Here is a 12771-nt window from a genome sequence, read left to right on the forward strand (position 1 = left end):
TGATTGATGTTATTTAGATTAATCGTTGTCCTCACCTCTTTTTCATTTATATATAAGGCATCCTTTATAGTAAAAATAAACAACTAATTAATTCCGCAACTGTGACCTGCTTGTCTCAATTTCATAAGCATCTCATTTTGAGATGGATAAAGGAGGAAAGAGAAAGATATAAAGAAAAAATTTATAATAAAATGAGAAAATAATATATATATATATATATATATATATATATATGATAAGTGATATAATAAAAAGGTCAAATAAAAATAAAATAAAAAAGTAAATATATATTTATAACAATCCATGCCAATAATTACTTGTAACTAATCTTTTCATAATAAGTTTGAAACTGAGTTAGTGTTTTTGTTTTAATATTTAAAATTAAAGTCTATATATACTACTTTGAATCATGTTAGTGAACTTCAAACTTAAGATTCCTCATACCAATAAATTAATTGAATATACTGATTTAATTTATAGCAAACTACTGATAAACTAATATATATATATATATATATATATATATATATATATATATATATATATATATAATGTTTTTATTAATTCATTGAATATATATGATTAAAATAACTTGCATATAATTAAGCAGAATTTTTTCTGCAGAATAATATATATATCATTTTTGAACTCTTCTTTTTTAAATATTTATCAAGGAAAATGTCAGGTTGAGAAAGATTTCACCTTAAGCCAATGATGCAAATCAACACAATTATGATTCATATTCGAGGATACTATTTTTCTGTTTCTCATGAATATATTTGACCAATATATTCAAACTATGTGATGTTTCATGCGCAAATCATACTAGGGTTGATATCTATAGACGAAAGAAGTTAACTCATTCATCAAAAGACTAAAGGGTATTATTACCAAACATTTCAAAAAAAAAAAAGAGCACAGAATCATTAAGCTTTATGTGGGTTATCGATTGATGACTCCCGTTTCCTTCTTCAAAATCATGAACTACAGTTACTCCCACAAGCTAAGTTGCATCCTTATTCCTTCAAATCCATAATGAATGACTCTTACCCGTCAATCAACTAGAAGAGGAAAAGCCCGTGTGTGCAATTAAAAGCATTAAATAGACTGTTGTTTTTCTCTACCTATTGAAGTGACTTCATTTGTAAGGGGGGGTAAGAATGGATTTCACTAAAGTTTATGGATTTGACAAGACTAAAGCCAATAACTTAGCTTGAGCAAAATAAAAGTTGTCTCCATTATGAAGAAGATATGTGGCTTGAAGGTGTTGAGGCCAAAATGTCACATTTTAGAGAAGAGAAACCTCCACTATATAGGTCGACACATATCTTTTGCTAATTATAACATGCATGACATTAACATGCACATGACCTGTTTATTCAAGTATTTGTACGTATATATATTGCATGAACAGTCTTTTTTTAAATATCAAATCATGTAAAAGTTTCAATTTCAATGAATAAGCTCACGTTTGGTATAAAAATGTATTTTGTGTGAATACAATCAAATGGACGAATGGTAGATAAAATGCTTTTAACCTGCACAATGAACTTAATTTGATGTTGGCTTGGTAATTAGTTACAGCTTGCAGGATAAACATCATATATGTTATATAACTTGTATGTAATTTCAGGTCAGTACTAAGTAATTTGAAGGTTTGAGTTCGTTGGAATAGCTATTGGATACACGTGTTTTATTTTTTAAGAATAAATTATATTATAGTCTGCTAGGTGAGAGAGAATATGTGAGCTTAAAATTGTTTACCGATAACATATTGTTGTAATATAACTTAGGTACCATTGGTTCCAAGTAATGATTATATAAAAATCTCTTTTTGGTTGTTAAAAAAAATGAACTTAATTTGAAAAACTCTCATCTAAAATTCATTATTGTAAATGATTTTGGAAATCCGTTTGTGTTCCTTTTGTATATAATACATATCTCTTTGCTTATTTTAAAAAAACGATGATCAATCAACGGCCGATACTGCTATTCTTTTGAACAGAAATATCACAATGAATACCATAAAATTTCTCCCGTATATATCGTTAAAGCTAAGCGCGCACACACAATATATGAACAAGAAAATTATATATAAGAAATTGAACAGGAAAATGTCAAACTACATTGTGTCAATACGCTCCTCGCTATCATATTTAATTTATTACCCTTAAAACTGAAGTTCGTTGCAATAATTGAAAGGAATATCTGATCACTAATATTAATGTCCGAGAGAGGGATTTAAATTAGACCCCACCTCCTAAAACCCGTGGTATATCATGAGGCCCATGGACTTATCAATGACCTCATCAATTACAGAAATTTTTCTTCAACTACAAAATGAATATCCCCATCGGACTCTCCCATAAATAAAAAAGAAAGGATATATAAACTTATGAAAATAAAAATCTAACAATATCCATTTAAATCCCTAAACAATAAAAAAAAGAGTGATTAGATGGACCAAAATCATATTAGTTATATCCCCATATCTATAAAGATCATGGCTTAACTAACTTTATTGTCTTGAAATCTATACCAAGATAAAATCATGATTTTACCTTGTTATACATAAAAATCATTTTATTTTCTAACTTTACTTATCTCAATAAAGGATACAACTTTTCATATTTAGCCAAGATAGTACTTTTCCTATTTTAATATGACATATCAATGTATATAAAGGGACACACACGTTAAAGGGACACACGCCATGGATTTCTATTGCAATAAAATGCCTTTGTGGGAATTTCTATTGCAACAAAGCTTCGAGCATTTAGGCTCCCATGGATTTCCCAAATGAGTAAGCTTGCTAAGGATCTTGAGATTTAAATGGTGACCACAACATGCCCAGTTACAAAGCTAGTGTGGTACAAGGGAGCAACTCCCAAAAATATGTAGATATATGTTTGTTTGGGTCTTTGACTATTGGTGTCCAACTAGTTGGGTCAACGCTAACTTGATGAAGTCCAATGTATACTTTCATTATCTCAAAGAATGTATGCAAGCATGAGTTACAAGATTTATTCTTAGAGATGATAGATGGATACATTTTAATTTGAAATGGAAGTCTTTATGTGAAATTCAAAGATGAATCACAATTTCCATCATGGATCATTGTTCATGTATAATTCAAAGATAGACTATGATTCATTATTCTCTTCACATGATCACATACTCGATAAAACCATAACCAAAACACACTTGTGGTTATAAAAGATAATCATTCTTCAAAATAGTGTAATAATATGTTGGGTTATTGTAATTACTAAACTTTTTAGAAATTTAATTTTTAGTTTAAACATAAGTTTGATTGATCAAGATTTTTTAACTTTTTTATATTAAGGTTTTTTGGTAACTAAACTTTTATTTGATCAATTAAGGTTTCTAAATTTTTTAAAATTTTAGTTTTTAATCCGTAAATAAAAGTTAGAATCTATTATTTTTATTTATTTGATAAGATTTTAGAAACTAAAAATTGATTTTTTTTTAAGTTTAGGAACTAAAAATCAAATTTAAAAAATAAGAAATAAATTAAAAACTTAGTTAATCCTGTTATGTTAACAGTAATATTATCAAACACCTTATTAACATGTGTTATTTCTCTATTTCTGTTATATTATATCATTTATTATATTTATATTTTTCTCTATTTCTCTTTCTAAGTTTCAATTAAGACTTTGGTTTAAATTCCCCTCAAAATATTATCTAACATCCCACCTTATGTATACTTTGGATAAAGAATCATACCATATTTTGATATCTGAAAAGATTACGACTTAAACCCCTTACTTTTATTATCCTAAAATCCTTGAAAGATATGAATCATGATTTAACCCTCATAAGAATAAAATCTTCCTACTTTAGTCACTTTTTTTTTATATGATCGGCAACTTTCTCTATTTATATGAGATATTATTTCCCTATTTTATCATGGCATATTACTATATAAAGGACACAATATATCCTTATACACTTGCGTGTGAAATCCCTTTGCTAATTTAAGCATTGGCGTGTTTTTGTAGGTATTGTTCACCATTCACAACCACTGAGAAACAACGACAAGATAGGAACAAGAGCATAAAATAGTCTGAGATCTAACACAACACAATTCCAACAAGATCATAAATGGATCACTTGTTGAGGAGCCACTTTCCTCTATAAACAGATTTTCAGCCACTTGTATATATGCATTTCTACGAACTATACATATTACACTTCCTAAAGCAAATATTAAGTATCAAAGTGCCCTTGGACAGGACCTTACTCTCACTCCACCACAACACTTAGAGTCCCCACTAACACCAATTGTCGCGAAATGATTGCGTAGAAAAATATGTAAAGCACTGAAAGAATATTATCCATTCGTCATTCTTAATTAATTAACACTACAAAGCTCCATGTCCTGCACAATACATACTAAATTTCAACACTTCTACGTTATTTATATACTCTTTTAAAATATATGCCTTGCTTAATCATGCTCGTAGAAAAGAGTTTATCGTGAGTAATAAAATTTACTTTGATAATCTCCAGATTTTGACAGAATTTAATTTTTGATTGTTGGTTAGGAAATGATTAATTCTTGATTTTATTTAATAGCCAAATAAATTTTTAATGTACTAAAAATGAATTTATGCCTAACTATGGACCAATAAAATTTGACTAATAAGGTTTATCATATAATTAAAGAACTAATAATTAATGCATACATATATATACACTAATATGTTTGCAATACTAAAAAAATATTCTTTTACCACACACAGTTTCCAAAAACTATCTTAATAAATAACGCAGCGACAATTTTATAAATAATAAAATATATACGACGATGGTTTTATAAAAATCATCTTAAAAAATAATTGTTCAAAGACAATTTTATTAAAATTGTATTTAAAATTAGTGTTATTATCGCATTAGCTTTAAAGATAATTCAAAATTGTCGTTGAATTTATTTTTTTTAGTAGTGTTGATTTTTTATTATTATTTTCAGGTAAATTAAACTATCCACTACTATGCTATTATGAATACTCATTTGCTAAAAGTTCTTAATTAGAAAGCACTGCACAAACTTCAGCTGAAGAAACTAGCATTGCAATTATTTAGCTCAAAAGGGTAAACACACACAAAAAGGCTCAAAGAACAGGTACAATTTACCCATATTAATTTGTAAAGTGTAGGACTTTTAGATAAGTTTTGGATTTTGGTGTAGATACTTAGATAGTGTATGGTCAAGGAAAATTGAACTCTTCCACTTTGAATATATTCACAAAATATACATGCACACAAAATCATAAAATTACGGAAGATATATGTATCATTGTAGGCTTTTTACCTAGTTTACGAATATATTATTTATATACTACGTACCTAATCTCTAACATCATATATCCTCGGTCAAGTTGTCAATGAGCCAAGGCTTTTTAGGTCTATATATATATATATATATATATATATATATATATATATATTTATTGCGTTTTCCAAACTTATTCTTATATTTAAACGGATCGAGGATTCTACATTTAATTATGAATATACAAGCACAATAGGCAAGCATGCACATGGGAAATGATTAAATGCCAACCTCGTTTTGCTGGATTTTATTATCTAAACAGAAAACTTCCGATGCTAACAGATAAGACCCAGAATATATAAATGACCATTTTTTTAATGATAATAAAACAATAGAATCAAAATGTAATTAATAACTAGTGTAAGAAACATATAATAAAGTAATCTCATCTCATTCAAAACAATGAACATGAGTTGGTGGATAATAAAAAACAGAAAGCCGAGGAACCAAAGCATGCATTTTCCCCTCTCACGTCACACATCCTAGAAATGACTGATATGAAAAGTCAAGCTCTATATTATAGTATGATAATAATATAATATATAACTTAACTATAACCCTATATATATTCTTTTGTCTTCTTTCATATATTTCACCTCAGCAAGAAAATCTCTGATCTCTCTCTTTTATTTTTTCACTTTGTGTAGAAAACCCCACATGAGCTTTTAAATAATTTTTCCCACTTGAAAAGATGAAAGGGCTAGTCCCATCCCATTATCATCATTAATCTACTCACTGAGCTTTCGAGTCATGTCTATAGTGAATGTACTTGTTTTAACTGTTGTAACCTTCTGTTCCTCAGCTTTCTGTCCCATCCACCAATATTCCAAAAGGAATGTGGGACTCGTTGAGTTTGCTTCCAATCAACCAGCACTCTTTTTTTTTTTTCACTCTACTAATTTTATCTCCTTGACTGTTCTGGTAAATAACAAGAAAAAAAAAAAAAAAAAGGTAAGGCAGCAGTTGTAGTAGTAAGCAGAAAAAGTGGAAATCTCAATCTCTCTCTCCCACACCCTCCCCCACATGACAGATTTTTCAAACCAAATAATAAGAAAAAAGAGCATAACATGACCTTGAATGATATTTGCACCACCAAATAAAACTTAAAAGCATGATCATCGTAATATTAAGGTCTTTTGTGAGGGAGGTGCTGCATGCCTTTTTTTTTTCTAGGTCTTGTTATAACCTTCTCTTATTATTAGGTTCTTCAAATGAACTACTTGTGTTGGTGTTGGTGTTGTTGTCTCCTGACCAGTCAAAGAGATGAAATGGATCTAAGGACTTGGATTCCCTTTGATCATCAGCACCACCAAAACCCTGTGTGAACAAAAGGTCAAGTGGGTCAGCTTCTATTTCTCCCAACTCAGCAAAGAAGTCCTCAGATTGTTGGTTATTAGTACTCTGATCCATCAAACTAGGCTTATAAGGGAGTCCATCACTAAACTCTCCCTCATCCATCTCAATCTGATGCCTCTCTATGTCTTCCATATTCTCTTCCTTCACACTGTTTGATGAGTTCCCAGCCATAACTGGGGACACATTTCCCTCACTATTGTTATTATTGTTGCTCTCTTCTTCATCCTTTGTTCTTGTAGCTGTGCCCTTTTGGGGGTTTGAGCCTTCTGAATTCTTTGAATTGGAAGCAGCATTGTTGTTGTTCTTGGATGGCTGTGATCTTGTTGAACCAGCCAGAGCATTTCTTTGAGTTGGCCATGGATGGTTGTGCTCTGATGTGTATGTGATAACCAACATGTTTGGATCATTCCTGCTCCTCTCAACTTGCTTCCTCGCAGAGCAACCCTTAGAGCTGCTGCATCTGTAGTAACCCCTGATAGAAGCCACGACAAATAAGAAACACTATAACAACACCCAAATGGAAATAAGAAAGAAATATTCCAACCCTTATAACAACATAGGGTTAATACAAAAACTAATTTCTTAACCATATCTCTTATTCGTTTGTGACAACTCATTCAACTATTGACCTAAAAGATAACTGCATGAAAATCCTTAGATTTTTCAGAGTACCATAACTACTCTCTTGATAAATTCGGTTCAACTTATTTAAGAGAAACATTTGCTTCTTTTTTTTTGCCAGTTTTTTCAGAGAACTTAAAGAAAACGACGAATCTCTAACCAGACATTTGCTTGTTAGTACAGTGATTCTTTTCTAATAAAAAAAGATGGGTAAAGAGTGTTTTCTGAATAGGAAAGTTTTTAGCCTAGTTGGTTTTAAACCTCAAAGTGTGACCGGTCCATATTCAATGGTCAAGAGATTCAAGAAGTTAACAATATATATATATAGTAAGCTACAAGAAATTGAGTTTAGAGCCAGAAGAGAAGTTGTGATATATATATTTGGTGTAGCTATTATGCCCACAGTTATAGTATTATATATTCCTAAAATATATCTTATCTTAAAACGAATAATATATCAATCATATATACCTAAGGCTAAGGCTAAACTAACAAGAGGCTAACCTGGGATAAGGTGAACCTTTAATGGGTTTCTGACCATATTTTCTCCAAGCCCACAAATCAGACGGAACTACCTCTCCAGTCTGTCTGCTGTTTGTAGCTGCTGGTGCAGGAATACAAACAACCTTTTTAGCCTGGTTCTTCCTGCAGCAATTACACACACAAAAAAAAAAACTATATATTATATCAATTACTTAATTACTTATTCACTCTTAAACTCTGACCAAACAACGTGCGATATAAGGAAAGATATTAATAAGAATATTACAAAGAGAGAGATATAGAATATTCGAGAATAAGTATGAGATCAAGCAATTTAATTTGGTTTTTTGCAGTGAGTGAAGGAATACGGTTCTGTGATGATGAGATGATAATGAATGAGGATAGAAGGAATAGGAATTTTCAGGTGGTTTAAGATAAGTTGGGTGAAAGCTCAGTGTGTGACTGTTATTGTGTGTGTGACACGCCGAGCTAACTCTAAGTACTCTACTTTTTTCAGGTGGATTAAAGCCTACGAAAAGCCTCATTGAATAAACCATGTTTAGTCCTCATAACAATATGAAACTACTATTTCTCAATTCTCATATTCAGCAGCTACCTAGCTTAACTGGGCCAGTCAACGGAAACCGATTTGGAAAAGCACAAGAAAAGGAACACAAGTACCTAACTCATGCCAAACCCTACTTTCTCTCTACAGTGTCAACTTCACCATAGTCACCACCACTTTCATAAAATTTCACCCCCTCCACCCCCTTCAGAAAAAAAAAATGAAAAGTATATATGTGATTAATAATTTATGATTCTCTCGTGAAATTAATGTACCCACAAGCATGAATTAAATTTGATTCTCTGTGCACTTGTGCAGATATTAATTAAGTAAAGTATATAATATGTTATCATTTCTGACCTTCTTTTAAGACCCGGATTCCGTGGAGATGAGATCTGCATTCCTGTGGTGTCCACAAGGCACTCCTTGGAGGTGTTTGCATTCAGCATAATGTTGGGTGAAACCACAGCAGGAGGCTTAATTGGCCTTGGAGAAGGTGCCATGGCTGTGGTGGTGGAATCATAGGGTGAGACTGGTAACTTTGCATTGGGAGAGATCTGAATCATGTTTGAGAATATGTTTTTACAAGGCCTTCTCATGCTATTGTTGTCATGTTCCACAAGCATCTTGTGTGCAGCAGCAAAAACAGTAGTGGTAGTAGTATTAGTATTAGTAGTAGAACTAGTAGCAGTATTAGAATTAGTATTGACTGCAGCACCAAAAGTTGCAGCTGCTTCTAATTCCAAGCCACCAGTGAAGTAGGCAGAAGCTGAAGAAGGCATGTCAAGCACCTGAAGGAAGGGATCTCTCATGATTGAGAAAGGATCACCAAAGTTTGTGGCTCCTCTCATAGGGTCTTGAATTAGCACCGAAGAAGAAGAAGAAGAAGAAGAAGAGAAAGTGATGGGATCAGAAGAAGAAGAAGAAGAGAAGTGTTGGTGGTGCCAGTGATCATTATGAGAGAGGGTGGTGTGAGAGGAATGATGATGAAGATGATGAGATGTAGTAGGTAATTGATCAGATGATGAAGTGCCTGTGCCTGTGCCTGTGCTACCATATGCTCCACCACTGGCTCGGAGTATGTCAGTTAAGTCACCTTGGTAATTGTCCATGATTATTGGCCCAAAGATGCTGCTGCACATGCTTTTTCTTTTCCTAGTTATTAGTGGAAGAACAAGAACAAGAACAAGAGCTTGAGCTTGTTGATGTTATGCAAGGAAGAAGGGCGTGTGTGTGTGACATGTTTTGAAACTAGCATAGATGATGGATGTTGGAGCTTGAGACAACAATATAATTAGAGAAAGATATGATGAGAGACATGCAAATGTTGCGGGAATTTTATTTGTTTGGTGCTAGCTAGAGATAATTAAGAAGGGGGTGTGAGAAGAAAGGCTTTCTCCTGGATTTGGCTGTTAAGAAGCAAGAAAAAGCAAATTAAGGAACAGGTTTTTGGGGGGTTGAAACTGATTGTTCCTCTTCAATAACAAACAAAACAAAAGAGAATGGGTTTATAGAGAGAGACGGAGACGCTGACTTTTCACACAAAACAGCTCCATTCTGTACACGCAACATTAGGAGAGAGAAGGAATTTTAAATCACACAAAATAGTTGGACTAATAAAATAACACAACTGTAGAGCTGGGAGATTTATCAAATACCATCTAAGGGTCAATTTGATGCCACTGTTTTCTTAATTATTTATTATTATTCTCCCTTTTATAATAGTTATAATAATGTTCTCATTTCTATAAATTAACGCATAAAATTATTTTAGTTTCAAATTTCAAGTAATTTAGATTTTAAGTATAAAATAAATTATATTAAAAGAATAATATTTATTTATAATGTGGATTTTATGATCTCAAATAAAGATTAGTTATTATTTTTTACTATAAATATTTCATATTAATATTATGATTAAAAAACATCAAATATAAATATCTAATATCTAATTACTTTTAAATACTCATTGACAACATATTTTGTACTTATATTATCTTGCTTTACCATCTACATTTCCTATAAAAGATATTTGTAGTGTGACTAAACTTTTTTTTCTTTTTGTCAAATACATCATTTTGCAACTTATCTCTAAAATTAGCTAGAGTAAAAATAAAGTATAATTTTATATAAAAAATAAGAAATTTTAGTTTTATATACATCACTCTAAAGAGAATTTTGCATGATTATTAGAATTAGTCTCACAATTTTATCTATGAAAAGTCAGAAGAAGAGAAACAAATATAGATAAAAGATGGTAATAATAAAAGTATGAACACTTGTTTGTATTCTCCATTCCCTCGCTTGGTAGTATTGTTATCTTCTTAGCATCAAAATGAAATATATAAATAAATAAATCAAAGATACAAATATAAAGATACAATGGTGTTTTAATTTCAAAGAAAACAAAACAATTAACAAGAAACAAAAGAGGCGGCAAGTAGCCGCATTTCGCGGAGAAACGTTTCGAGCCATTCAATCTTACTCTCTCCCGTTTCTTTCCGTAAGGAAAGAATGTTTTAACGTGGCACCTATCTATATGTCTGCTATGCTGTGCCTACGGTGTTCCTTCACAACAATGAGACACCATTACATTACCCCATGTTGCTTCTTTGGTGTCTCTTTTCAAGTAATTTTTGTATTGTCCCTTCAAAATTATGTCGCATAACAATTGTGTTAATATTTAACCATGAATATACTCCATACAAATCATGAAAACGATATCATTTCGAAAGAGCAACACAAGAACAGTTTGAAAAGGAACAGCAAAAAAGTCAAGTCGTACATTACCCACACCACATTTCATGCCCTTCAAAAAAAACTTCCTTACTTTCAAAACTCATCTTCAATAGCATCATATCACATCAATTAACAATTTCTAACTCATTTGATTGACTAAAAATGTATAAATTATTATAAATCTCTTGTTATTATTTTTTATTCCTATAAATAAATAAAAATATTACAATAATTAATTTTTTTATCATTTTAGATTATGTCTAATTTCATCTTACAAAATTAGTTAACATAAAGTTTTTGGTTCACTTACATACTAAATAATTAGGATCTCCAACACATTGTCTCACACTAAGAAGTAAACATCTCCAAGATGAATTTTATAAGATTAAACATCTACATGTGATCCGATAATGACTCAATAGTAAGTGATCCAATAAATCTGACAATAATCATTGGGATAGATTTTGATATATACTATCTCATAATTTTGAGATGTGTATAACTTAATCCTACAAAATTAATTAATTTGTTTTTTTTCAAAAGCACCAGTTAATTTGTTTTTAGGTCTATGCATTGCATTTCAGAGAATGCTTGTTCCATAATTCTTCAATGAACAATACAAAACAAATATAATTAATATGATTGAATGGCTGGAATTGGATGTTTAAATTTGTGAATAAATTATTACTACTAAAATTTATTGATTTAACATCGTAGGGTTAACATCGGTTTTCGATAAAATTGATGTTAACAAATATACGGTGGCATTGTCGTAAATAACACGACTTTATTAACATCGGTTTTTATAAAACCGATGTTAGCAATCTCATGTTAACATCGATTTTACCAAAAATCGATGTTAACATTAGTTGATTAGCATCGGTTTCTAAAAATCCAATGTTAAGTGGAGGTAAAAATCGATGTTAACATGAGATTGTTAACACTGGTTTTTTTATTAAAAAAAACCAATGTTGTATTTTTACTTAAATTAAAAACCCTAAATCCTGTTTTTCTCCATGCGCTCATCGAAAACCCTTTTCTCTCCTCATGACTTTCTCTCCCCCGTGCTCGTTACCTCACAACCACCATTGATTGTCACCGTCATGTTCGCCATTGTCGTCATTGTTCGTGGCACAACGCAACCCTAAGAAATTTACATCTAAGGCAATGATAAGAGATGATAATGGTTAGATAGAATTTTCAATATTGTATCTTCACTGCTATTAATATTTCTAGTGGGTTTGTGAGTTCGTTGTTTCATAGGTTTTAGAGGCACTCTTGGCTCCTGGTTCGTGGGTTCCTGAACATAAAACTTGTTCGTAGGGAGGGTAATGTTGTGATTAGGCGGCACCTGGAGGGTCTTCCATTGGACACTTTTGATTCTGTAAGTTTTCAATCTTTTTCTCTTCAAATTATAACCATTTTTGTTCATTGGTTATTTTTTTTAATTCTTTGTATTGGGCAAAGCTTCCCACGTAGATTGCAATAATAAGAAATAGCAATGCTAATAAGATGAATGCCACAGGGATTGCTAGTAATAGGAATATAAATATACTGACTACAAAAAAGGGTGAAAGCTAAAGCACAACGAGATGCCTTCAGAATCCAAAATGGAAAAATTAAGAAGTTCAATAATTCTAGAAAGTGT

General features: G+C 31.2%; 1 protein-coding gene across 3 annotated transcripts; it reads right to left on the bottom strand.

Moving 5' to 3' along the window:
- Positions 1-5635: 5635 nt before the first annotated feature.
- Positions 5636-9941, bottom strand: LOC114386850 (probable WRKY transcription factor 35). 3 transcript variants are annotated; one of them, XR_003661188.1, is made up of 4 exons: positions 8745-9939; positions 7841-7981; positions 6432-7187; positions 5636-6277 (listed from the first exon to the last, which is right to left on the bottom strand). XR_003661188.1 is itself a non-coding variant. In XM_028346902.1 (4 exons), the coding sequence occupies exons 1-4, from the start codon at positions 9524-9526 to the stop codon at positions 6158-6160; spliced, it is 1614 nt and encodes a 537-aa protein (XP_028202703.1). In that variant the 5' UTR covers positions 9527-9941; the 3' UTR covers positions 5636-6157. The 3 variants fall into 3 exon arrangements, 2 of the variants coding, with proteins under 2 accessions (XP_028202703.1, XP_028202704.1); XM_028346902.1 differs by having other exon boundaries at positions 5636-6272; positions 6612-7187; positions 8745-9941; XM_028346903.1 differs by having other exon boundaries at positions 6147-6277; positions 6612-7187; positions 8745-9940.
- Positions 9942-12771: the final 2830 nt, after the last annotated feature.

This window comes from Glycine soja, chromosome 15 (genome assembly GCF_004193775.1).
Source record: "Glycine soja cultivar W05 chromosome 15, ASM419377v2, whole genome shotgun sequence".
Lineage (NCBI taxonomy): Eukaryota > Viridiplantae > Streptophyta > Magnoliopsida > Fabales > Fabaceae > Glycine > Glycine soja.

Bases quoted from the DNA above. Each gene is read 5' to 3' on its own strand.
- LOC114386850 (XM_028346902.1), bottom strand. From the start codon at position 9,526: ATGTGCAGCAGCATCTTTGGGCCAATAATCATGGACAATTACCAAGGT. The intron at 7,188-7,840 runs GTTAGCCTCTTG...GGCTTCTATCAG, and splicing joins AAAGGTTCACCTTATCCCAG to GGGTTACTACAGATGCAGCA. The intron at 6,273-6,611 runs GTCAGGAGACAA...TTACCAGAACAG, and splicing joins CCATTTCATCTCTTTGACTG to TCAAGGAGATAAAATTAGTA.